This window comes from Oncorhynchus nerka, linkage group LG2 (genome assembly GCF_034236695.1).
Source record: "Oncorhynchus nerka isolate Pitt River linkage group LG2, Oner_Uvic_2.0, whole genome shotgun sequence".
In the NCBI taxonomy this organism is placed as follows: domain Eukaryota; kingdom Metazoa; phylum Chordata; class Actinopteri; order Salmoniformes; family Salmonidae; genus Oncorhynchus; species Oncorhynchus nerka.
The window spans coordinates 10180687-10208422 of NC_088397.1; the positions used below are offsets into that span (position 1 = coordinate 10180687).

The 27736-nt window shown below is 48.3% G+C and overlaps 1 protein-coding gene across 3 annotated transcripts in view; it reads left to right on the plus strand.

Annotated features, from left to right (window-relative positions):
• ptprnb (protein tyrosine phosphatase receptor type Nb) overlaps window positions 1-26244 on the plus strand; it is a 43413-nt gene extending 17169 nt beyond the window's left edge. For 2 of the 3 annotated variants that reach the window (XM_065022981.1, XM_065022973.1), the window contains 17 exons: window positions 5219-5365; window positions 5789-5823; window positions 6149-6405; window positions 6763-6849; window positions 12672-12751; window positions 13002-13066; window positions 16800-17009; window positions 17511-17837; window positions 18271-18418; window positions 21084-21157; window positions 21810-21887; window positions 22187-22306; window positions 22429-22595; window positions 23893-23946; window positions 25012-25076; window positions 25185-25258; window positions 25429-26244. In XM_065022981.1, coding sequence (XP_064879053.1) covers window positions 5219-5365; window positions 5789-5823; window positions 6149-6405; window positions 6763-6849; window positions 12672-12751; window positions 13002-13066; window positions 16800-17009; window positions 17511-17837; window positions 18271-18418; window positions 21084-21157; window positions 21810-21887; window positions 22187-22306; window positions 22429-22595; window positions 23893-23946; window positions 25012-25076; window positions 25185-25258; window positions 25429-25500 — 2060 coding nt within the window. In that variant the 3' untranslated portion in view covers window positions 25501-26244. The remainder of the gene's footprint in view (window positions 1-5218; window positions 5366-5788; window positions 5824-6148; window positions 6406-6762; window positions 6850-12671; window positions 12752-13001; window positions 13067-16799; window positions 17010-17510; window positions 17838-18270; window positions 18419-21083; window positions 21158-21809; window positions 21888-22186; window positions 22307-22428; window positions 22596-23892; window positions 23947-25011; window positions 25077-25184; window positions 25259-25428) is intronic. The other variant, XM_065022990.1, reaches the window with a different exon arrangement.
• The last annotated feature ends 1492 nt before the right edge of the window (window positions 26245-27736 follow it).

Below are 27736 nucleotides of genomic sequence, written 5' to 3' on the forward strand. Positions count from 1 at the left end.
GTCAGGAGACCAAGGGGGCATGTTAGGGGGGACAGTAGCAGCATATACAGTATTCAGGTGTCAGGAGACCAAGGGGACACGTTAGAGGGGACAGTAGCAGCATATTCAGTGTTCAGGAGACCAAGGGGACAAGTTAGAGGGGACAGTAGCAGCATATTCAGTGTTCAGGAGACCAAGGGGGCATGTTAGGGGGGACAAGTAGCAGCATATACAGTGTTCAGGAGACCAAGGGGACATGTTAGGGGGGACAAGTAGCAGCATATACAGTGTTCAGGAGACCAAGGGGACATGTTAGGGGACAAGTAGCAGCATATACAGTGTTCAGGTGTCAGGAGACCAAGGGGACAAGTTAGAGGGGACAGTAGCAGCATATTCAGTGTTCAGGTGTCAGGAGACCAAGGGGACAAGTTAGAGGGGACAAGTAGCAGCATATTCAGTGTTCAGGAGACCAAGGGGGCATGTTAGGGGGGACAGTAGCAGCATATACAGTGGTCAGGTGTCAGGAGACCAAGGGGACACGTTAGAGGGGACAGTAGCAGCATATTCAGTGTTCAGGTGTCAGGAGACCAAGGGGACAAGTTAGAGGGGACAGTAGCAGCATATTCAGTGTTCAGGTGTCAGGAGACCAAGGGGACACGTTAGAGGGGACAGTAGCAGCATATTCAGTGTTCAGGTGTCAGGAGACCAAGGGGACATGTTAGGGGGGACAGTAGCAGCATATACAGTGTTCAGGAGACCAAGGGGACATGTTAGAGGGGGAAGTGTCAGCATATACAGTGTTCAGGAGACCAAGGGGACATGTTAGGGGGGACAGTAGCAGCATATACAGTGTTCAGGAGACCAAGGGGACATGTTAGGGGGGAAAGTGGCAGCATATACAGTGTTCAGGAGACCAAGGGGACATGTTAGGGGGGACAGTAGCAGCATATTCAGTGTTCAGGTGTCAGGAGACCAAGGGGACAAGTTAGAGGGGACAGTAGCAGCATATTCAGTGTTCAGGAGACCAAGGGGACATGTTAGGGGGGAAAGTGGCAGCATATACAGTGTTCAGGAGACCAAGGGGACATGTTAGGGGGAAAGTGTCAGCATATACAGTGTTCAGGAGACCAAGGGGACATGTTAGGGGGGAAAGTGTCAGCATATACAGTGTTCAGGTGTCAGGAGACCAAGGGGACATGTTAGGGGGGAAAGTGGCAGCATATACAGTGTTCAGGAGACCAAGGGGACATGTTAGGGGGGACAGTAGCAGCATATACAGTGTTCAGGAGACCAAGGGGACATGTTAGGGGGGACAGTAGCAGCATATACAGTGTTCAGGAGACCAAGGGGACATGTTAGGGGGGACAGTAGCAGCATATACAGTGTTCAGGAGACCAAGGGGACATGTTAGGGGGGACAGTAGCAGCATATACAGTGTTCAGGAGACCACGGGGACATGTTAGGGGGGAAAGTGGCAGCATATACAGTGTTCAGGAGACCAAGGGGACATGTTAGGGGGAAAGTGGCAGCATTTACAGTGTTCAGGTGTCAGGAGACCAAGGGGACAAGTTAGAGGGGAAAGTGTCAGCATATACAGTGTTCAGGTGTCAGGAGACCAAGGGGACACGTTAGGGGGGGAAGTGGCAGCATATACAGTGTTCAGGTGTCAGGAGACCAAGGGGACAAGTTAGAGGGGAAAGTGTCAGCATATACAGTGTTCAGGAGACCAAGGGGACATGTTAGGAGGGAAAGTGTCAGCATATACAGTGTTCAGGTGTCTTACCTCATTTGAAACTCAGGTGTCAGATCTCTGGAATACTTCATGATCAGTGGTTGGCACACAGAAGGGACTTTATCCTCACTAATCTGCCCAACTTTCAGAACAGCAGAAAATTATTCAAAGGGTTTTGCAGTGGTGTGGAACCTCGTGTTCAAGTCACTTATGATGTTGTCCATAGCAGTAAAAAATGTTCCCGAAACACTGTTGCTGCACTGTCCTGAGCTGTCTCCTCTTGAGAGGTCTCATCATGGAATCTCTTCCTTTTCCTCTGGCGGCTGTGTTTCTTGATAAATTGAGGTGCAACATCCATTTGCGTAGCAATCAGTGTTGCCTCCGACAGGAGAGACTCCCATCCATCTCTAAGAGCCGGCATCTCTTTCTTTAAGGCTCTGATATTGGCTGTCTTCTGTGTCAAGTGAGATGTTTCCTGACTGGAGAATCACATTCCTGTCCTCAATGCATTTCAGTACCTGCAATTATGCCAACTGACATGTCATTCAACACAATGCTGCTCACCTCCTTGTGTTGGGAGTAGGGCTGGTTCAGGGGTATGGGGATGGGGAGACAGGGCTGGTTCAGGGGTATGGGGATGGGGAGACAGGGCTGGTTCAGGGGGATGGGGAGACGGCTGGTTCAGGGGTATGGGGATGGGGAGACAGGGCTGGTTCAGGGGTATGGGGATGGGGAGACAGGGCTGGTTCAGGGGTTTGGGGATGGGGAGACAGGGCTGGTTCAGGGGTATGGGGATGGGGAGACAGGGCTGGTTCAGGGGTTTGGGGATGGGGAGACAGGGCTGGTTCAGGTGTATGGGGATGGGGAGACAGGGCTGGTTCAGGGGTTTGGGGATGGGGAGACAGGGCTGGTTCAGGGGTATGGGGATGGGGAGACAGGGCTGGTTCAGGGGTATGGGGATGGGGAGACAGGGCTGGTTCAGGGGTATGGGGATGGGGAGACAGGGCTGGTTCAGGGGGATGGGGATGGGGAGACAGGGCTGGTTCAGGGGTATGGGGATGGGGAGACAGGGCTGGTTCAGGGGTATGGGGATGGGGAGACAGGGCTGGTTCAGGGGTATGGGGATGGGGAGACAGGGCTGGTTCAGGGGGATGGGGATGGGGAGACAGGGCTGGTTCAGGGGTATGGGGATGGGGTGACAGGGCTGGTTCAGGGGTATGGGGAGACAAGGCTGGTTCAGGGGTATGGGGATGGGGTGACAGGGCTGGTTCATGGGGATGGGGAGACAGGGCTGGTTCAGGGGGATGGGGATCGGGTGACAGGGCTGGTTCAGGGGGATGGGGAGACACGGCTGGTTCATGGGGATGGGGAGACAGGGCTGGTTCATGGGTATGGGGAGACAGGGCTGGTTCAGGGGGATGGGGAGACACGGCTGGTTCATGGGGATGGGGAGACACGGCTGGTTCATGGGGATGGGGAGACAGGGCTGGTTCAGGGGTATGGGGATGGGGAGACAGGGCTGGTTCAGGGGTATGGGGATGGGGAGACAGGGCTGGTTCAGGGGTATGGGGATGGGGAGACAGGGCTGGTTCAGGGGTATGGGGATGGTTCAGGGGTATGGGGATGGGGAGTAGGGCTGGTTCAGGGGTATGGGGATGGGGAGACAGGGCTGGTTCAGGGGTATGGGGATGGGGAGACAGGGCTGGTTCAGGGGTATGGGGATGGGGAGACAGGGCTGGTTCAGGGGTATGGGGATGGGGAGACAGGGCTGGTTCAGGGGTATGGGGATGGGGAGACAGGGATGGTTCAGGGGTATGGGGATGGGGAGACAGGGCTGGTTCAGGGATATGGGGATGGGGAGACAGGGCTGGTTCAGGGGTATGGGGATGGGGAGACAGGGCTGGTTCAGGGGTATGGGGATGGGGAGACAGGGCTGGTTCAGGGGGATGGGGATGGGGTGACAGGGCTGGTTCAGGGGTATGGGGATGGTGAGACAGGGATGGTTCAGGGGTATGGGGAGACAGGGCTGGTTCAGGGGTATGGGGAGACAGGGATGGTTCAGGGGTATGGGGATGGGGAGACAGGGCTGGTTCAGGGGTATGGGGATGGGGAGACAGGGCTGGTTCAGGGGTATGGGGATGGGGAGACAGGGCTGGTTCAGGGGTGTGGGGAGGGGGGGACACGGCTGGTTCATGGGGATGGGGAGACAGGGCTGGTTCAGGGGTATGGGGAGACAGGGCTGGTTCAGGGGTGTGGGGAGGGGGACACGGCTGGTTCATGGGGATGGGGAGACAGGGCTGGTTCAGGGGGATGGGGAGACAGGGCTGGTTCAGGGCTTTGGGGAGACAGGGCTGGTTCAGGGCTTTGGGGAGACAGGGCTGGTTCAGGGGGATGGGGAGACAGGGCTGGTTCAGGGCTTTGGGGAGACAGGGCTGGTTCAGGGCTATGGGGATGGGGTGACGGGGCTGGTTCAGGGGTATGGGGATGGGGAGTAGGGCTGGTTCAGGGCTATGGGGATGGGGAGACAGGGCTGGTTCAGGGCTTTGGGGAGACAGGGCTGGTTCAGGGGTATGGGGACGTGGCTGGTTCCACCAGTCACGGACGACACCCACCTTCCTTTGTGAAACATTGGGTGACATACTGTCACCCTTTTCTCTCTCCTGTCCTTCTTTTCTTTCTTTTTGTTTTTGGAAGCCAGATTTTTCTTTAGGAAACTGAGACATGATGCTCCACCGGCACTCGTCACTCAAAATTCACTGCTAGCAAGTACCTGTCGCGCTTGGTTTCAAATCAGATCAAATGGTAATATTTGATGCGAATAGTCTGCGTAGCCATTAGACTAGATGTTCAGGAGTCTTATGACCTCTTGGTCCTAGACTTGGTGCTCCGGTACCGCTTGCCGTACGGTAACAGAGAGAACAGTCTATGACTAGGGTGGCTGGAGTCTTTGACCATTTTTAGGTCCTTCCTCTGACACCGCCTGGTATCCTGGTATCCAGTCCTGGATGGCAGGAAGCTTGGCCCCAGTGATGTAATGGGCCGTTCGCACTACCCTCTGTAGTGCCTTGTGAATTTTAACCTGTCTAAAGGTCCTGGGGGCAGGATCAAACCATTTCATGAAAATAGAGGGGGGTTGGGCAATACAGAGGCTCTCTGGATGTTTACTTTTTGCCAAAAACAAGAAAAGAAAAATAAACCGTTAGTTTATTAGTACATTGTAAATAAAATATTAGATTAATGATTATAGGTTAAATCATTTAATATAGAATGCTTTTTACCTAATGTTGTAATATTTTTTTAGGGCCCCTGTCAGTCACAGGCCATTAGAATCGTCCTAACCCCCCCACCCCCCCATACGGCTCCCCTGTCTATAGGATTTTTTTTTATGTTCTTGCCTGCTGTGGCTGAGACACGGAATGCCTAATGTCTGGCCTGCCTGTACTTTTTTCATCACCTGCCTGTTGACCTCTCACCTCTAACTCTGTATGACCCTGTCTGTTTGTTCAGATGACTCCCTGCAGAAAGTGGCTCTGCTCCTGGACCACTATGGCATTGATATGAAGGACTTAACCCCTCCACAGCTGGCCAACCTGCCTGCAGCACTGAAACAGCTGCAGATGGAGAGTGCTACTGACTTGGGCACCGACACAGCAGGTCTGTCAGAGCGCAGGCATGCAGCTGAACCCTGTCAAAGCACTACACTACGGGTCAAAGGTTTTCGAACACCTACCATTTCAAGGGTTTTTCTTTATTTTTACTATTTTTTACATTGTAGAATAATAGTGAAGACATCAAAACTAGGAAATAACACATATGGAATCATGTAGTGATCAAAAAAGGGTTAAACAAAACAAAATATATTTTATATTTGATATTCTTCAAATAGCCACCCTTTGCCTTGATGACAGGAAATCAAGTTGGAATACCTGCAGTATCTTTATACAAAATGGCATGACCCAATAATGAGACTGAAAAATGTGACATTTCGTGGTGGGATTATACTGTGACAATTACAGATACTGAAACAATTATTATCTGTGTGTCAGATAATGAGAATCTTTATTCTTTGCTTTTCAGACAAATACCGGAACAGTGCTGCCCCACGTAAGAAGGTACGTTGAGATAAAACAGTAAAACTCTAGAAATTAAATTATTGCTCTTGGTTTATAAGTGTTGTTTATTTAACGATATGAAATGTTTTATTGTTTTTTATACAATGTTAATAGCATTTACAGTAAATGTAGAATGGCAATAATTAGGCTTTCTGGTTGTTGTTGTTGCATCTACCAAACAGTAGGTGGCAGAACTTCCCCAATCTGAGGAAATCAGTGGTCTATTTGACATATCCTGGAGTAATATTCAAATGAAACATGTATTTATTAAATCCTACTATAACGGATGTTAAGGTGTTTGGTGCCTCCTCCTATTCCTCATCAGATCACTGAAGGGGCCATGACACACAAGGTGGACAAATCTCCCGTGCTAGGTGCCCCCACCTCCCTTCCTGCCCCGCCCCCTGGGCCCCAAGCCTCCCCAGATCACCCTCCCACCATGGGGGCCCCTCCTGTCACAGAGGGAGCCAGTGTAAAGGAGCCAGGGGCCCCGGTGGAAACAAAGATGCAGGGGAAGAAAGAACCACCAGGAGGGACCACACATGTGAAGGAGGAATACGGCTACATCGTCACCAACCAAAGGTCTTCTAAGCCTAATGTTCATAAACACAGAATGTTGGTGTAGGAGCGTATATCTGTCTGTCTGTCTGTCTACGTGTCTGTCTCAGAGTCTTTGACTGTACATGGCGTGTGTATGTAAGCGTGTGTATGTAAGAGTTTGTGTGTGTTTGCAGGTGTGTGTGTGTATCTGTGTTTGTGATTTTGCTTGCAGTTGTACTGTATATGTGTGTGTGTTTGTGCTTTTGCTTTTCTCTTCAGTGCTCTGTGTGTATGCATGTATGAGTGTGTATGAGTGTGTCCGTGTGTATGAGTGTGTCCGTGTGTATGAGTGTGTATGAGTGTGTCCGTGTGTATGAATGCATGTGTATTTCTCCGCAGCCCCCTCAGTCTGTACGACGGGGTGCGTCTGCTGGGGCTCCTGGCTGAGAGGATCCCACTCTCCACTGGCTCTTTCATCAACATCAGGTAGGCTATAGGCATAGAGGCCCACTGGTCGACTGGTCCAATGAGGAGAGATGACAATTAGCTGGCTGCTAATTGCTAATAAGCAGATGATTATTAGTTGGCTGGTTAAATCTGGCACATTTACAGAAATGTTAATAAATGTGCATTGTCCTGATTGTCAAACAAACTTATAAATGTCAAATTAAATGATCAGGAGATCTCAGTGTAGAGGGGCCATCTCAGTGTAGAGGGGCCATCTCAGTGTAGAGGGGCCATCTCAGGGGCATCTCAGTGTAGAGGGGGCCGTCTCGGTGTAGAGGGGCCATCTCAGTGTAGAGGGGCCATCTCAGTGTAGAGGGGCCATCTCAGTGTAGAGGGGCCATCTCAGTGTAGAGGGGCCATCTCAGGGGCATCTGTGTAGAGGGGCCATCTCAGGGGCATCTCAGTGTAGAGGGGCCATCTCAGTGTAGAGGGGCCATCTCAGTGTAAGAGGGGCCATCTCAGGGGCATCAGTGTAGAGGGGCCATCTCAGGGGCATCTGTGTAGAGGGGCCATCTCAGGGGCATCTGTGTAGAGGGTCCATCTCAGGGGCATCTGTGTAGAGGGGCCATCTCAGGGGCATCTGTGTAGAGGGGCCATCTCAGGGGCATCTCAGTGTAGAGGGGGCCGTCTCGGTGTAGAGGGGGCCGTCTCAGTGTAGAGGGGGCCGTCTCGGCCACCAGGGAGGTGGCCGAGTGGTCTAAGGCACTGCATCGCAGTGCTAGCTGTGCCACCAGAGATTCTGGGTTCGAGCCCAGGCTCTGTTGCAGCCGGCTGCGACCGGGAGGCCCATGGGGCGGCGCACAACTGGCCTAGCGTCGTCTGGCCGGTAGGGTTATCCTTGTCTCATTGCTCACTAGTGACTCCTGTGGCGGGCCGGGCGCAGTGCACGCAGACCAGGTGTTTCCTCCGACACATTGGTGTGGCTGGCTTCCGGTTTGGATGTGCATTGTGTCAAGAAGCAGTGCGGCTTGGTTGGTTGTGTTTCAGAGGACGCATGGCTCTCGACCTTTGCCTCTCATGAGCCCGTACGGGAGTTGCAGCGATGAGACAAGATAGGGGAGAAATTGGGGAGAAAAAAGGGGTTAAAAAAACACACAAAAAAACATGCTCCATTCCTCTTCTGCTTGACCGCTGAGCTCAAACTCGGGTGTGGCGGCGAGGTGGAGCTCCCTCTGTAGCCTTTTCTCATTTGGGCAAAAGTCCTAGTCTTTTGTCCGTCCTCTCTCCTACACCCTCTCTCCTCTGTCCTCTGTCCTCTCTCCTACACCCTGCCCCATGGCCCATCTGGCTTAAAGCAGTTTTTTGAATAGATTCCATGATCCGGACATGAGCGAGTGCTCGGCTCCTTCACGCCTACACCCTCTCTCCTCCATCCTCTCTCCTACACCCTTTACTTTGTCCTCTCTCCTACACCCTCTTTACACCCTCTCTCCTCCGTCCTCTCTCCTCCGTCCTCTCTCCTACACCCTCTACTTTGTCCTCTCTCCTACACCCTCTTTACACCCTCTCTCCTCCGTACTCTCTCCTCCGTCCTCTCTCCTACACCCTCTACTTTGTCCTCTCTCCTACACCCTCTTTACACCCTCTCTCCTACACCCTCTCTCCTCCGTCCTCTCTCCTACACCCTCTACTTTGTCCTCTCTCCTACACCCTCTCTCCTCCGTCCTCTCTCCTACACCCTCTACTTTGTCCTCTCTCCTATACCCTCTACTTTGTCCTCTCTCCTACACCCTCTTTACTCTGTCCTCTCTCCTACACCCTCTCTCCTCCGTCCTCTCTCCTACACCCTCTACTTTGTCCTCTCTCCTACACCCTCTCTCCTCCGTCCTCTCTCCTACACCCTCTCTCCTCCGTCCTCTCTAATACACCCTCTTTACACCGTCCTCTCTCCTACACCCTCTACTTTGTCCTCTCTCCTACACCCTCTCTACTCCGTCCTTCTCCTACACCCTCTCTACTCCGTCCTCTCTCCCACACCCTCTTTACTCTGTCCTCTCTCCTACACTCTCTTTACTCCGTCCTCTCTCCTACACCCTCTTTACTCCATCCTCTGTCCTACACCCTCTCTCCTCCATCCTCTCTCCTACACCCTCTTTACACCCTCTCTCCTACACCCTCTCTCCTCCGTCCTCTCTCCTACACCCTCTACTTTGTCCTCTCTTCTACACCCTCTCTCCTCCGTCCTCTCTCCTACACCCTCTCACCTCCATCCTCTCTCCTACACCCTCTCTCCTCCGTCCTCTCTCCTACACCCTCTCTACTCCATCCTCTCTCCTACACCCTCTACTTTGTCCTCTCTCCTACACCCTCTGTCCTCCATCCTCTCTCCTACACCCTCTCTCCTCCGTCCTCTCTCCTACACCCTCTACTCTGTCCTCTCTCCTACACCCTCTCTCCTCCGTCCTCTCTCCTCTGTGACCCGGAAACCGATGAGTGGTCGAGTGGTTGAGGAAATGTAAATTCATTAATAGGTGAATGGAAGAGTCCTCCCCTCCTCGATAGCCACCTTTCATCGAGGATAATCATTTGGATCCTACCTGAGTCCTTTGTGGAAAAGTTTGGAAATCTGCCACAACCCTTTTGAATCCGCTTTTGTTTTGGCGGAGGAGAAAACCATGCACATGGTTAAGAACAAAATGCTACTATCGTTTTATCTATAACATGTCTAACTTAGTTTGTTTTTTATCTCTTTACACATTTATTTTGGGATCCACCCTGTAAACCCCATTAGTAAGTGGAGAAGGAGAGTCTCATTTATTTTGGGATCCACCCTGTAAACCTCATTAGTAAGTGGAGAAGGAGAGTCTCATTTATTTTGGGATCCACCCTGTAAACCTCATTAGTAAGTGGAGAAGGAGAGTCTCATTTATTTTGGGATCCACCCTGTAAACCTCATTAGTAAGTGGAGAAGGAGAGTCTCATTTATTTTGGGATCCACCCTGTAAACCTCATTAGTAAGTAGAGAAGGAGAGTCTCATTTATTTTGGGATCCACCCTGTAAACCTCATTAGTAAGTAGAGAAGGAGAGTCTCGTTTATTTTGGGATCCACCCTGTAAACCTCATTAGTAAGTAGAGAAGGAGAGTCTCGTTTATTTTGGGATCCACCCTGTAAACCTCATTAGTAAGTAGAGAAGGAGAGTCTCGTTTATTTTGGGATCCACCCTGTAAACCTCATTAGTAAGTAGAGAAGGAGAGTCTCGTTTATTTTGGGATCCACCCTGTAAACCTCATTAGTAAGGGGAGAAGGAGAGTCTCGTTTATTTTGGGATCCACCCTGTAAACCTCATTAGTAAGTGGAGAAGGAGAGTCTAATTTATTTTGGGATCCACCCTGTAAACCTCATTAGTAAGTGGAGAAGGAGAGTCTCATTTATTTTGGGATCCACCCTGTAAACCTCATTAGTAAGTAGAGAAGGAGAGTCTCATTTATTTTGGGATCCACCCTGTAAACCTCATTAGTAAGTGGAGAAGGAGAGTCTAATTTATTTTGGGATCCACCCTGTAAACCTCATTAGCAAGGGGAGAAGGAGAGTCTCATTTTCCTCCGCGTTGCCTCTCCTCGATCACCTTTGACTTTTTTCAAAAGGAGGTGAGGCAGAATGGAGGGGAGAGGACGTATGAGTTGAGGAAATCAGAAATAGAGGAAGCACTAAAAACAGACAAAATATCACTATTGTAAAATGTGTATAATATGTATAAACTGAAGGCCTTAGTGTTATTGTTAATTAGTTTACTCCAATTGGGGGAGGAGTGGTGGGGTTTGTGGGGAATAATAAAGGTATATTCTAAAACAAAGTGTGTATATGTATGTCTATGTACAGTTGAAGTCGGAAGTTTACATACCCCTTAGCTAAATACATTTAAATTCAGTTTTTCACAATTCCTGATCACAATTCCTAGTAAAAATTCCCTGTCTTAGGTCAGGTAGGATCACAACTTTATTTTAAGAATGTGAAATGTCAGAATAATAGTAGAGAGAATGATTTATTTCAGATTTGATTTCTTTCATCACATTCCCGGTGGGTCAGAAGTTTACATACAGTCAATTAGTATTTGGTAGCATTGCCTTTGAATTGTTTAACTTGGGTCAAACGTTTCGGGTAGCCTTCCACAAGCTTCACACAATAAGTTGTGTGACAGAGCTGGTGTAACTGAGTCAGGTTTGTAGGCCTCCTTGCTTGCACACATGTTTTCCAGTTCTGCCCACCAATTTTATATGGGATTGAGGTCAGGGCTTTGTGATGGCCACTCCAATACCTTGACTTTGTTGTCCTTAAGCAATTTTGCCACAACTTTGGAAGTATGCTTGGGGTCATGGTCCATTTGGAAGACCCATTTTAAGCTTTAACTTCTTGACTGATGTCTTGAGATGTTGCTTCAGTATATTCACATCATTTTCTTTCCTCATGATACCATCTATTTTGTGAAGTGCACCAGTCCCTCCTGCAGCAAAGCACTCCCACAACATGATGCTGCCACCCCCGTGCTTCACGGTGCTCCAAACATAACGATGGTCATTATGGCCAAACAGTTCTATTTTGTTTCATCAGACCAAAGGATATTTCTCCAAAATGTATGATCTTTGTCCCCATGTGCAGTTGCAAACCGTAGTCTGGCTTTTTTTATGGTGGCTTTGGAGCACTGGCTTCTTCCTTGCTGAGCGGCCTTTCAGGTTATGTCGATATAGGACTTGTTTAACTGTGGATATAGATACTTTTGTACCTGTTTCCTCCAGCATCTTCACAAGGTCCTTTGCTGTTGTTCTGGGATTGATTTGCACTTTTCACACCAAAGTACGTTCATCTCTAGGAGACAGAACGCGTCTCCTTCCTGAGTGGTATGATGGCTGCGTGGTCCCATGGTGTTTATACTTGCTTACTATTGTTTGTACAGATGAACGTGGTACCTTCAAGTGTTTGGAAATTGCTCCCAAGGATGAACCAGACTTGTGGAGGTCTACACATTTTTTTTCTGAGCTCTTGGCTGATTTATTTTTATTTTCCCATGATGTCAAGCAAAGAGGCACTGAGTTTGAGGGTAGGCCTCGAAATATATCCACAGGTACACCTCCAATTGACTCAAATGATGTTCCTTAGCCTATAAGAAGCTTCTAAAGCCATGACAATTTTCTGAATTTTCCAAGCTGTTTAAAGGCACAGTCAACTTAGTGTATGTAAACTTCTGACCCACTGGAATTGTGATACAGTGAATTATAAGTGAAATAATCTGTCTGTAAACAATTGTTGGAAAAATTATATGTGTCATGCACAAAGTAGATGTCATAACCGACTTGCCAAAACTATAATTTGTTAACAAGAAGTTTGTGGAGTGGTTGAAAACGAGTTTGAATGACTCCAACCTAAGTGTATGTAACTTCAGACTTCAACTGTACTGCATGTATGTATGTATGTATGTATGTATGTATGTATGTATGTATGTATGTATGTATGTATGTATGTGTGTGTGTGTGTGTGTGTGTATGTGTGTGTGTGTGGGTGTGTGTGTGTATATGTATGTACAGTATATCACAAAAGTGAGTACACCCCTCACATTTTTGTAAATATTTGAGTATATCTTTTCATGTGACAACACTGAAGAAATGGCACTTTGCTACAATGTAAAGTAGTGAGTGTACAGCTTGTATAACAGTGTAAGTTTGGGGCTTATTCACACCTAAAATAAAGGCCTCCCCCACCCCCCAGTCATCCTGCTCCTACCACCATCCCACCACCCCTCTCTCTCCCGGCCCTAGCTATATTAATCAATAGTTTGATGGAATGTTCCTGTCTGTCTCTCCACAGTGTGGTGGGCCCTGCCCTGACATTCCGTGTTCGCCCCAACAGCCAGAACCTGAGTGCTGAAGACGTGGCAGAGAAAGCCGGTAAGTGGACCTGGGGTCAGACGGGGTCAAATTGACCCAATGTCTCGCTGCTCTATGTAAACCACCAAGACAATGTCTACACACACACACACACACACATACACACACACACACAACTTGGACAAAAAGTGAGATAGGGGTATAAAAGGGATTTTTGAACCACTCTAGTGTTTTTACAAATATATAATAGCAAGAATATTACTTTTTTGCAAGATGGCAACTATTTTATTTTGTTTCATAATTTACTCAGTTGCAGAGAAGAACTTTCTGGAGTCTGAAACTGCTCTGAAGATCCTGCAGACAGGTGTCGGTGAGGTAAGAGAATGTTATGCTGCATTTAGTGTGTGTGTGTGTGTGTGTGTGTGTGTGTGTGTGTGTGTGTGTGTGTGTGTGTGTGTGTGTGTGTGTGTGTGCAAGCAAGCGAGAGAGGAAGCGAGAGACGGGGGTCTCTTTGCATTAGAATCTATTGGCATTCATCATCAATATTCTTTGCGTCCTTCTGTGCATTTTCACAGTCAAACTATTTTCCTCTGCCTGAAATACCTAGAATGGCTAAAATCCTTTGATATGACAAACGTATTTTGCGGTCGAATGAAACGTGCGCGCTCCCGAAAGACACAAGACTGTCTCTTTAATTCATATTGGTCACGCGCACCACTCCTCTCTTGGTCGTCTCACATCGTCCCTGGGCCTGAGCTAGTAGGTCACACTGCCGCCAAAATTCAATCAAATGATGCGCTATTTTCCACTTTATAAACGCATTATGGAAAGCAAGAGACAGGTCTGATTTTCTTTTGTGCACTATCAAAGTCAAGTCGTCTTTCTTTCACGGAAGGTGGATGTTGGGTGAGTGTCGCTTATATTTAGCCTACTAATAGGCTATTCATACTTTTGAATGGTAGATTTGTCTAGAGTTATTCTTATTATGGGCCCAAGTCGCGAATTGTATTTCTTATAGGCCTAATTTGATTCTATAATAGTTGTATTTAGTTCCACTTCAAATATGTCTACGATTTAGTTGCCATTTGTAAATTGCTTACGCATTAATGTTATCTGTTAGTTTAGACCTTTTCATCAGATTCTGCCGGCAGAGCGCACGCACATCTACGAGATGCCCGCGTGGTGTTTGTGGGATTGTCGCATGATTCGTTGTCAAATATTATGATTTGGTTTATCTGGGTATTTAATCATAATGAAGATTTTAACAACACATTCAAGAACGTAAAGCAAATAACACTTAACGAATGTAATCTGTTTGAGGACACGTCTATCAATATTATAATATTTAATGTCTGGTTACAGTAATTAGTGTTGGTGCACATTGTAACTGTATCTTGTTTGCATTTTGAATAATTTCACATTGGCAATCTCTCCTCTTGAATTATAAGAATTCTGCAATAATGTCCATTAGATTTCTCTTGGAAGTCTGAAATTGTGCATACACACACACACACACACACACACACATGTACCTGTGTGTGTAATCTAAGTTTAAAACCCTTTAATTCTAGTTGTCAATTCCATTTTTTTATTTAGTGAAAAAAAATGTTAGGCCTTTATGTTTGCTAACTGTTTGCATCACTCACAATAGTGATGAATGAAGTTGCATATCGCTTTTGGCAACAACAACCTGAGTTAAGACACTTGTGACAGAAGTCAATGTCTGCAGTAATGGAATGATCTGGAGTCTATCTACTGTACTGATCATCCTACTCTTCTATTGAATCAACCTCTTGGTCTCTCTGTTGTCTTCAATCTAAACTGCAACCTCTTGGTCTCTCTGTTGTTTTCAATCTAAACTGCAACCTCTTGGTCTCTCTGTTGTTTTCAATCTAAACTGCAACCTCTTGGTCTCTCTGTTGCCTTAAATGAATCAGTCTCTTCCTCCCTCCCCTCCTATACCCATCCCTCCCTCCCCTCCTATACCCTTCCCTCTCTTCTTCCCTCCCTCCCATACCCATCCCTCTCTTCTTCCCTCCCTCCCATACCCATCCCTCCCATACCCATCCCTCCCCTCCCCATCCCTCCCTCCCCCCATACCCATCCCTCCCTCCCCTCCCATACCCATCCCTCCCTCCCATCCTATACCCATCCCTCCCTCCCATCCTATACCCATCCCCCCTCCCCTCCTATACCCATCCCTCCCTCCCCTCCTATACCCATCCCTCCCTCCCCTCCTATACCCATCCCTCCCTCCCCTCCTATACCCATCCCTCCCTCCCCTCCCATACTCATCCCTCCCTCCCCTCCTATACCCATCCCTCCCTCCCCTCCCATACCCCTCCTATACCCTTCCTTCCCTCCCTCCCCTCCTATACCCATCCCTCTCTTCTTCCCTCCCTCCCCTCCTATACCCATCCCTCCCTCCCCTCCTATACCCATCCCTCCCCTCCCATACCCATCCCTCCCTCCCATACCCATCCCTCCCTCCCCTCCCATACCCATCCCTCCCTCCCCTCCTATACCCATCCCTCCCTCCCCTCCCTCCCCTCTTATACCCTTCCCTCCCTCCCCTCCTATACCCATCCCTCCCTCCCCTCCTATACCCATCCCTCCCCTCCTATACCCTTCCCTTCCTCCCCTCCTATACCCATCCCTCCCTCCCCTCCTATACCCATCCCTCCCTCCCCTCCCATACCCCTCCTATACCCTTCCCTCCCTCCCCTCCTATACCCATCCCTCTCTTCTTCCCTCCCTCCCCTCCCCATCCCCCTCCCCTCTCCTCCTATACCCATCCCTCCCTCCCATACCCATCCCTCCCTCCCCTCCTATATCCCTCCCTCCCTCCCCTCCTATATCCCTCCCTCCCTCCCCATCCCCCTCCCCTCTCCTCCTATACCCATCCCTCCCTCCCCTCCCATACCCATCCCTCCCTCCCATACCCATCCCTCCCTCCCCTCCTATATCCCTCCCTCCCTCCCCTCCTATATCCTTCCCTCCCTCCCCTCCTATACCCATCCCTCTCTTCTTCCCTCCCTCCCCTCCCATACCCATCCCTCCCTCCCATACCCATCCCTCCCTCCCCTCCTATACCCTTCCCTCCCTCCCCTCCTATACCCTTCCCTCCCTCCCCTCCTATACCCATCCCTCTCTTCTTCCCTCCCTCCCTCCCTCCCCTCCTATACCCATCCCTCCCTCCCCCCTATACCTATCCCTCCCTCCCCTCCTATACCCATCCGTCCCTCCCCTCCTACACCCATCCCTCCCTCCCTCCCCTCCTACACCAATCGCCCCCTTCCTCCGTCTCTCCTCTCCTCTCCTACACCCACCCCTCACCCCTGCATCCCCCTGATCCCCTGATGTCTCGTCTCCAGAAACCGGTCATTCAGTTCTTCCCCCTTTCTGTTTTCTTCCCCTTCCCCCTTTTCTCTCCATCTCTCATCTTCGGGCCCCTTTAGACTATCAGGTGAAGCACCCCCAAATATCTCAGACTATAGCTCCACCTTTCACCCCAATGTCTCAGACTATACCTTCACCCCCTACCCCAATTTCTGACTATAGCTCCACCCCCCACCCCAATCCCCCATGTCAGACTATAGCACTCCCCACCCCAATGTCTCAGACTATAGCTCCATCCCCCAACCCCCAAATCCTTCAGCACATTCCTGGGGCCTCTGAAGAGGAAAGAGAGGTCAGGAGGGCAGGAGAGGCAACCGTGGCAACCAGGGAGGAGAAGGAGAGATGAAAGAGAATAAATGATTGGGGGTCAGGCTGCAACAGTACTTGTGTTGCATTCAGTGGGGTACAATGTAGAAAAATGTTTCGCAACGTGAATATCTCTGTTCTGATTGGACTTTTCACTCTGTTTCAAAACGTTTTCACCCTAATGAACACCACCCAGGTACTTCCTCAATAATAATAACTTTGATCAATTCTTCTGTTGCAGGACATCAGTGGGGCTCTAAAGAACCAGAGTCTCATCCTTCCACTAAAGAATAAACACTCTTTCAAAAGCTATTTTATTGGCTCATCAGTGAGATATTCAGCTAACAATTTTGTTTTCCTTCCCTCTCTTTCTTTCTGTCTCTGTTACCTCCCCTCTCGACAGAGAACTGATGGGCGGGGCTTACCTCAGGCCACCCGGGTCCGAGATGGCTCCCGTTGGGTGTTCATGACCATGGTGGGCGTGGCCTGTGTTGGCGGGATCCTGGTGGCGACAATGACCATCGTCTGCCTGCGTCGCCACACCAACCGCCTGGCGTCTGAGAAGCTAGGCCTGGGCCCAGAGGGAGGCAGCGTTACACACCAGGAGTACCAGGTAGGTGCACACACACACAGACACACACACATAGGTAAGTAGGCCCAGCCATCAACTGACATCTCACAGCCATGCAGGACCAAGTCAAGTGGGAGTACTGTAGATGGACATACAGCACATTGCTCGATGAGATATGATTGACAAACCAATTTCCCCTCGGGGATCAATAAAGTATTTATCTTACATGGGTTTGTCCAGCCGCTATATCTTAGTTTTCTTATGTCGCCCTCTCTTCACCAATGTCAACACTGTAATATTCCCTAAAAAGATAACTCACAAACAGTCCAACATGAACACATTCACTCTTCAGTTTTCAACCTGCACAAGGATTCACTAGTCTGAGACATGAGATGTATTGAAAGAGACCTGTGCATGCTGCAGACCCCAACAACCCAGGACTACCAGTGTGACTGTATCGCGGGACATTGATCCCTGATTTAGTAATACATTGTGTCTGTAGAAAACCCATTGACTGTAATGGTCCCCTTCTCCTTCTGTCAGGACCTGTGTCGTCAGCACATGGGATCCAGGGGACTCTTCGAGCGTCAGGAGGGGGCAGGAGCTGCGGGGGGCGGTGGGGGTGGTGGAGGAGGAGGAGGTGGTGGAGGAGGAGGAGGTGGTGGAGGAGGAGGAGGTGGTGGTGGTGGTGGTGGAGGAGGAGGAGGTACGGACACGTCCAGGGTGAGCAGTGTGTCGTCCCAGTTCAGTGATGCGCCCCAGCCCAGCGACGCGCCCCAGCCCAGCCCGAGCTCCCACAGCAGCACCTCTTCCTGGTGCGAGGAACCAGCGCAGACCAACATGGACATCTCCACCGGTCATATGATCCTGGTCAGTGTCACTCTGAACATTTACTCTATGCATTCATTCATTCATTTATTCCTACTCTGCCTCAGATCTCTCTACCGCTGTTCTGACTAAACCTGGGTTCAAATAGTATTTGTTTTCCATCAAATACTTTTGCTGCGCTTGATCGAACTTGCCTAACTTCTTTCCGCAGTGGAACCAATGGACTCGTCCCAAAAGTGTAAATCTTACCCACCTGGCACTGCAGGCAGGCTCAATCAAACCCTAAAAATATTTGAAATAAAACAAATACTATTTGAATCCATGTCTGGTACTGACAATTAAATACACATTAACCATCAGACTCTAGAAGACAGATTCATCCAGTTGAAGGCATTGACAGAGGAAGAGTGTAGTGTATTATATAAGTAAGAGTCACCCTAGTACTGGGAACCTCCTCTGTCCTCCTAACTCACAGGCTTACATGGAGGACCACCTGAAGAACAAGGACCGTCTGCTGAAGGAGTGGGAGGCCCTGTGTTCCTACCAGGCTGAACCCAGCACCATGTCTGTGGCACAGAGTGACACCAACCTGAAGAAGAACCGCTGCCCTGACTCTGTGCCCTGTAAGTTCTTCTTCTTCCCCTCATCCTCCTCTTTCTTCTTCTCTCCTTTCTTCCACATCTCCTCCTTCATTTATTTTCCCTTTGTATTTTCTTGGGTGATTTTTGTTGAACAGAAAGTGATAGCCTGGGTCCCAGGGCTGTTTGGGCTGTTTTGCTCCTTGTCAATCTCTCACCAAACATTTCATGTCAACCGATCTGAGACCAGGCTAGGAGAGTGGGCGGACAGGAAAGTTAGGGGGAGATCTAGTCAAAATGACAGTGAGTCAGATTAAACCCACACAGACTGTATGCTGAGGGTGACCGGCGGCACCACCAGCTAGACCACCCAGGTGGCCTGGCCTCCATAATTCTAGGTTAAACCACCCAGGTGGCCTGGCCTCCATGATTCTAGGTTAAACCACCCAGGTGGCCTGGCCTCCATGATTCTAGGTTAAACCACCCAGGTGGCCTGGCCTCCATGATTCTAGGTTAAACCACCCAGGTGGCCTGGCCTCCATGATTCTAGGTTAAACCACCCAGGTGGCCTGGCCTCCATGATTCTAGGTTAAACCACCCAGGTGGCCTGGCCTCCATGATTCTAGGTTAAACCACCCAGGTGGCCTGGCCTCCATGATTCTAGGTTAAACCACCCAGGTGGCCTGGCCTCCATGATTCTAGGTTAAACCACCCAGGTGGCCTGGCCTCCATGATTCTAGGTTAAACCACCCAGGTGGCCTGGCCTCCATGATTCTAGGTTAAACCACCCAGGTGGCCTGGCCTCCATGATTCTAGGTTAAACCACCCAGGTGGCCTGGCCTCCATGATTCTAGGTTAAACCACCCAGGTGGCCTGGCCTCCATGATTCTAGGTTAAACCACCCAGGTGGCCTGGCCTCCATGATTCTAGGTTAAACCACCCAGGTGGCCTCCGTGATTCTAGGTTAAACCACCCAGGCGGCCTGGCCTCCATGATTCTAGGTTAAACCACCCAGGTGGCCTGGCCTCCATGATTCTAGGTTAAACCACCCAGGTGGCCTGGCCTCCATGATTCTAGGTTAAACCACCCAGGTGGCCTGGCCTCCATGATTCTAGGTTAAACCACCCAGGTGGCCTGGCCTCCATGATTCTAGGTTAAACCACCCAGGTGGCCTGGCCTCCATGATTCTAGGTTAAACCACCCAGGTGGCCTGGCCTCCATGATTCTAGGTTAAACCACCCAGGTGGCCTGGCCTCCATGATTCTAGGTTAAACCACCCAGGTGGCCTGGCCTCCATGATTCTAGGTTAAACCACCCAGGTGGCCTGGCCTCCATGATTCTAGGTTAATTCTAGGTTAAACCACCCAGGTGGCCTGGCCTCCATGATTCTAGGTTAAACCACCCAGGTGGCCTGGCCTCCATGATTCTAGGTTAAACCACCCAGGTGGCCTGGCCTCCATGATTCTGGCCTCCGTGAGGTTAAACCACCCAGGCGGCCTGGCCTCCATGATTTTAGCCTGGCCTGGCCTCCATGATTCTAGGTTAAACCACCCAGGTGGCCTGGCCTCCATGATTCTAGGTTAAACCACCCAGGTGGCCTGGCCTCCATGATTCTAGGTTAAACCACCCAGGTGGCCTGGCCTCCATGATTCTAGGTTAAACCACCCAGGTGGCCTGATTCTGGTCTAAACCACCCAGGTGGCCTGGCCTCCATGATTCTAGGTTAAACCACCCAGGTGGCCTCCTTGATTCTAAAACCACCCAGGTGGCCTCCGTGGCCCCATGATTCTAGGTTAAACCACCCAGGTGGCCTCCTCCATGATTCCCACCCAGGCGGCCTCCATGATTCCGTGATTCTAGGTTAAACCACCCAGGTCCGGCCCACCCAGGTGGCCTCCATTCTAGGTTAAACCACCGAGGCGGCCCGGCCTCCGTGATTCTTCTAGATGATTAAACCACCCAGGACTGACTACATCAACGCCAGCACCATAGTAAGAAGTCATCTTGAGCCTGGCCTCCATGATTCTGGTTAAACCACCCAGGTGGCCTGGCCTCCATGATTCTAGGTTAAACCACCCAGGTGGCCTGGCCTCCATTCAATTCTAGGTTAAACCACCCAGGTGGCCTAAAAATACAAAAACAGTACACGCAAATCTAAAAGATTCTAGGTTAAACCACCCAGGTGGCCTCGGCCTCATGATTCTAGGTTAAACCACCCAGGTGGCCCGTGATTCTAGGTTACACCACCCAGGCCCTGGCCTCAACTGTGATTCTAGGTTAAACCACCCAGGCCTCTGGCCTCCTACCGAGTGATTCTAGAAATTTTCCAAAGCCACCACACCATGCGCAGTGCCAAGCGTCGGCTGGAGTGGTGAAAAGTTTCCTGACTTTGGAGTAGGGGAAATCGTTCTCCCACCATCTGGCACTGACAGACAAATCTGAGTTTGGCGGATGCCAGGAGAATGTGATTCTGTAAAGGTTAAACCACCCAGGTGGCCTCCGTGATTCTAGGTTAAACCACCCAGGCCCTTCCCTATTTTGGCCTCCGTGATTCTGAGATCGGTTAAACCACCCAGGTGGCCTCCAACCTCATCGAATACCTTTGGGATGAATTGAAGCCAGGCCTAATCGCCCAACATCGGTGTCCCGCTCCTCCGCTCTCCCACTGGCTTCCGTTTCTGGGTTTTTGTTTTGTGTCTTTGCTCTGCAGATGATCACTCCAGGGTGAAGATGAAGGCGGAGAACAACCCCTCCAGGACTGACTACATCAACGCCAGCACCATAGTAAGAAGTCATCTTGATCCCCGCTGTCACCATGGTACCTGTCTAGTTAACTCAGATCCATACCAGTGAGCAAAATTGGTTGAAAGACATCTTTTTAACGTCTTTGCAACCAAAAATATGTATTTTCAACATCTTGTGCTCATAGGGATAGATCTCCACACAAAGCCTTCTCTATACATCACTCTGATCTGTATTAGAAAAGGGCCTCGGGGTAGAAGTGCTGAACTAGAATCCATATGATCTGTCATTATGATTTAAAAGACTGATCCTATATCAGGACTCCTACTCTGATACTCTTTTTGAATATGGCGCTGGTCCCACCTATGGCCCTGTAGCCGTCTCCGACACCAGCACTCCATTGATCAAACTGGAACACTAGTTGTGGAATCTCTCCCCTGATGCTTCCCAAATGGTACTCTGTCCCCTACCCAGTGCACTACTTATGACCAGAGTGCTATGTGCCCTGCTCAAAAGAAGTGCACTATATAGGGAATAGGGTGCCATTTGGGAAGCAGATCCACTCACCCGCCCCGTAAATGCCACTGGTCAGTGAATGGAGCCGTCGCCACGGCGACCACCAGTGTCTATAGTGTCCTCTATTGTGGATGCCAGGTGGTGACCCATGATGACCTTTCCCCTCTGTGACCCCTAGATTGAGCATGACCCCCGGATGCCAACGTACATCGCCACCCAAGGACCCCTGTCTCACACCATCGCCGACTTCTGGCAGGTCAGTCACTCCGGATGAGTGTTCATATGTGTGTAATATGAATACAATTCAAATGCAAAACTTTATTGTCCCTTTAGGGACATGCCAATTTGTTGCTGCTGCTTTAATCTAAATGTTTTAAGAATGTACCCTAACTTGAACCATATAATGTGTACAAACATTTGTTCACATAAATCAACACTCAAAACACATGTCAATAGGATGATGAAAGAAGATTACATTATGATGTTATTGGTCTCCAAGCTCTATGTTTACATGTTCTAGTGTGTGTGTGTGTGTGTGATGGTGTTCCTCTATAGATGGTTTGGGAGAATGGCTGCACGGTGATAGTGATGATGACAGCCCTGGTTGAGGACGGAGAGAAACAGTGTGATCGCTACTGGCCTGACGAGGGATCCTCCCTATACCACATCTATGAGGTGTGTGTGTCTGACTCGGTGTCTGACTCGGTGTGTGTGTGTGTCTGACTCGGTGTGTGTGTTTGACTCGGTGTGTGTGTCTGTCTGTCCTGATCTGTAACAATGGTCTGTGTGTCCATCAGGTGAACCTGGTTTCGGAGCACATCTGGTGCAATGACTTCCTGGTTCGTAGTTTCTACCTGAAGAACGTTCAGACCCAGGAGACCCGCACACTCACCCAGTTCCACTTCCTCAGCTGGCCTGCCCAGGGTATCCCCACCTCCACACGCACCCTACTGGACTTCCGCAGGTACCGCATGGACATTGAAGCAGGGTTGTGTTTACTAGGCACGAAATGGGGGGGGGGGGGGGGAATGGACTGAAACAGGGAGTGACTACTGCTCATTCTCATTTTCCGTTTGAAAAACACTTTAAAACATTGCATGCTATAATAATGAACACAACCCAGATTTACAGGACAACAGAATGTTTGACATTTTGAGGTTTGGAAGGGATTTTATTATATGATACATCCTATTGTTATGCTCCTATCTCGTTTGGTCTCAAATTCCTTTGTCACTTGTCAACAGTATCAGTTTCACAGACCTTTCTCTGTCCACAACTCCTTATAATCCTAAATCCATTTTACTCATCTGATCCCTACTAGATGATGGGATGACCAAAACATATACAACATATGTCATTTCACTCATCCATCCTGCTCTCTTTCCTTTTACACTCTGTCTGTCTCGCTCTGTCTCTCTCTGTGTGTTGTCTTTACTTAATTAGCCTTTCTCTTTCAATCCCTCCTCACATCTCTCCCTCTGTCCCTCCTCTTCTTTGCTCTCACACATCTATCTTGCGATGGAGGTCAGCGGGCTCATGATATTTTACATATCTGTCCGTGTCATCTTTGTGATTTGCAGCTAGTAGTCTGGGTCCAGTTGCATAGTCACAAAAATGATCATGGACAGGTGTGGCTGCAGCAGGAGGTCCATCGCCTAACCCCTTTGCTCCCTCGTCTCTCTCCCTGTTTTATACTCTCTCTGTCTACATTTCTCTCACCCTTTTGACTCTCCTCCTCATCATTATGCTGCGAACGCTCCTCTTTATCTCGAAGTTATTTTCATCCTATAATGATTGTTAAACTGGAGTGGAGCTTCAAAACAGGGCTGTTTTCCTCCATATTGAATACACACTGACTGCTTGTTTAGAACCGCTAGGCTGCGTTCCAGTGCGACTATATTGCTGCCAGATCTAATGCTTGCATAGGTCTTTAAAAAAGATCAGCGAGCCACATCGTGTGATTACGCAGTCTGATGCCCAACTGCACAGTCAGATGACGTGGCACGCAACCATTGGTTGATGCAATGCAACATCTGCAATGTAAACGGCCTGGAATGCGACTTTAACAATTTTATTAATTAGGACACGGCTGCAATCGAGCTAGGATTTGTGTTGTTGTCCTCATTTTAGCTTATCTGACGTTTGTATGACTTGCCATTGTCAAGCATGATCAATATATATATATATATTCTCCATCAGTGTTCACTATTCATTCAGTATTCACTTATATTTGATCTCCCTCTCTCCCTGCTGCTCCACAGAAAGGTGAATAAGTGCTACAGAGGCAGATCTTGTCCGATCATTGTACACTGCAGGTAAACCAACGTTTGCAATACCACTTGTGTCCACATGTTGGCAGAACCTCGCTATTCTCTTTCAGATGCTGCTTGGTTCAGGTGTTGTCGGAGAGAGTGTAAATGTAGCACGGATGTTCCACTATATTGACCCAGATGCTCCATTGGTCGCCCTAACAATGAAAATAAATGTCTTAAAAATGGAAGACAGTCGGGACGAGGCAAGACAGGTGCGACCCGAGTTACAAAAAAAGTATGAACTCACTGCTGTAAATCGCTCTGGATAATAGTGTCTGCTAAATGACTAACATGTGAAAATGTCATTCTAGCCAATGAGAAGGCAGATACGCGTGTGAACAACCGCAATGGTATTTGCTAGCTGGGATCCTTGAGACGTCCCTATCCCGTTGAATTGTAAAACGGTTAAAGATCCCGCATAGCACAGGCAGAACTTCAATATAAAGTTGACTGGATGTCACGTGTTCTACTTATACACGCGCAACAACCTAAGAATTACAAAACTTATATTCGATCAAATAAACCTCACGTATTTTGTTAACCAAATTCGACAATTCATTGACCACCATACAAAAACTCATTGCTTGGTGTGCGGAAAGAAAATGAAAAAACGCCACCTGCTGGGGAACAGAGATTTTGGGCCGAGTTATCCCTCTCACTTCGCCTCTTCCTCTCTGAATGCACTCTATTATCTGTGGTGGTGTTATGACTAAATAATGCATGCTATATAGATTGACGTTTTATTGTCCAACAAGAGAGAATTCTTAGCACAGCTTGCACATTACATACACAAAACACAGCAGGAAACAAACAACCAGAGGGGGCTGGTGGGAGGAGCTATAGGAGGACGGCTCATTGTAATGGCTAGAATGGAATCAATGGAATGGTACCAAACACATGGAAACAACGTGTTTAACTCCGTTCCATTTATTCCATTCCAGCCAATACAATGAGCCCGTCCTCCTATAGCTCCTCCCACCAGCCTCCTCAGCAAACAACAGTTGTAAGTTGATATGTTTATTGTTTGGTCTATTATTAATGTTCAGATCTTCATGTTTTCCTACACAGTGATGGTACAGGCCGGACTGGCACCTACATCCTGATTGACATGGTTCTGAACCGCATGGCCAAGGGTAAGCATATTAGACTGTCCATTTCCGTGTATGTAAATGTATGTGTGATCTTGGTATAGGAGTGTTTTCTGCATGCAATTTTGGCTCAAAATTGAAGTTTTATTTCAGGAGTGAAGGAGATTGACATTGCTGCTACCCTGGAACACGTCCGTGACCAGAGACCAGGGATGGTGCGCACCAAGGTACTGTCATAAATACAACCTTGTGTATGTACAGTATATCATCTATGGTGGATCAATTCCCAAACATGACATGCATTGCGTCATCAGACCATAACGTACATCCACAATTGGATCATAACCCATCTATTCACTGTTCAATTTAAATCACATAATGATCATTTTCCCTACAGGAGCAGTTTGAGTTTGCCCTGACCGCTGTGGCGGAGGAGGTGAATGCCATCCTGAAAGCCCTGCCCCAGTGAAACCAACTCGATCCAGACCTGCCTACCTGCCTGTACCACAGACCCCCCCCCCCCACTCAATGATCCTTCCCTTGCGCCATGGAATTATATCTGCAATCATCAACTGTGTCTTACCTCACCTTTTCTCTACAATATGGTGTAGAATGACCAAGCTGTCCTTTGTGCTTTCTCTCCTGTTTGAATGATGCCTTTGATTTCTTGCTATTCTCTGTGGTGGTGATGAGGAAGAGGGTGTTTCTGTCCTCTGACAGAGTTCCCTTGTGAACAGTGTCCAGGTTATTGGGGTGAGCTGAGATGGCTTATTGTTCTCTCAAAGGTAGATAGAAATCATAATATTTTAACGTTTTACATCAAAGAACTATGTCCTTTTCAGAGTGTCGTCACAAAGGTTTCGGCTGTGGTTGGTGAATGAGGATGGATGTGAGTCAAGAAGGCTTGCCAGCTGTCACTCTCTGATTCTCCCTGCTCCTCAGAGCGTATTTGTTTACAATTGACCCAAATCTCAAACCCTGCTCATTCACATTCCATGTTCTCGTGTTTTACTAACTCTCTAGGTAAAATGACTAACCCATACTTCCCTCTTCTCTTCCTGTGCCATATAGATTGTTGTAAATGATTTGTTCAATTATTGTTGTTTACCTCAAGCAAACCAGAAAAAAATAAACAAAAAATGTTAAAATATGAAAAATGCCTATTTTGTAACTTTGTGTGGTAACTAATAAACGTTGATGTGTGTGTTGCAAATGCTTAATAGACTGAGTGCTGTTTTCTCAGATTTTTTTTTACAATGTTTATTTATTGTGCAGGTTTTCATTTTTTTCAAATCCTACCAATCACAATCGTTCAAGGGTCAAATTAGTTTTCAAACATGCACGTGTCGTATTTGCTACGCAAACAGACTGACGTCTCCTACTGCCAACGAGAGCTAGTGTGAGGTAAGGTTTCATCCCAATATGCTGACAAAATCATCCAATCCAAGTGTTATGAACATTCAACGTGATAGTAATATAAATGTACTTTCAACCACGAAGTCCTTTTGATTTAAAATAACAAAGTTTTTGGGCAGCCATGAAGGCATATCGCGCGCCAGAGAGGCCATGCCAATGCTGTTAGCTAGAAGAGCTAGCTAACTTCAGGCATAGCATCCCCTTCATACAGAAAGAATGAGCGAAAATGTGTACTTTTTTTACTCACTATTTTATTGGCCAGTCTAGTTTACGTTCGACTATAATCTGATAGCAAGAGATTGGGAAACTAGCTCCGGCTCGGAAAACGGTTTTGATCGGTCATCAAACTTGTAATTCCAAATCGGGCATCTTTCAAGAACTCCGTCCTGAAGATCACTGACGTCATGATTTGAACTCGGTTTTTGTCCCGACTTCCCAATGCCACGTTCAGAACAACTGGGAACTCTGGAAAAATCATGACGTCAGTTATATTTAGCTCGGAAAGTCGGCGCTCCAGAAAGAGTACCCAAGTTCGATTTTCCCCAGTCGGACCTCGTTTTTTCCCTAGTTCCCAGTTGTTTTGAACGCCCTGAAGTCGGATGTCAAGAGTTCCCAGTTGTCATGAAAGTACTATTAGAAAATGTGTAGAGTTTATGTCATAAGGTAGATAATCACAGAATCCGCGAAAACAATGAGTTATTGTTTTCTGATATATGCCTATAATTTAAGTCCTCTTATTGATACTGGGTTTGATAAACAGCAATATTTTGAGGGTCTAACAAAGTGGGATTTAACAACAGGATGCAGGATCACCATCACTTCAATCAACCATAGAAGGGAAAGGCTGTTAACATTTAGGCCCTAATGCATGTTTAATCTCTTCATTGCTAGCAAGGCAGTGAAGAGCTCAGTAAGAGGATTGGGTTGTTTTTCAAAGTGGAGATTGTTTACCAATGAAAGTGAATTCCATAAATTTCAAGCATACAGTATAACTTGAGTGCATTTTGTTGTACAGGATCTGTCCTATAGCATGCAGTAGCATAACGTTGTATGGTCAGAAAACATCTGGAGAGATTGCGGAGAGCGAGAGGGTTAATGTTTGATCAAATCTGGTTTAGTAAACCTCTCTAAATGTCTGACTTGTAAGTTTGGCAGCTCCATATAGCTTGGCCTACCACCAACTTTAGAAACTGCTCACTTTAAAATGTCCTACAGTTGTATGCTGAATCTTTTTCTCAGCTTGGCACATCACGCCGACAGCGTCATTGCAGTTTTTGGTACACCAGAAG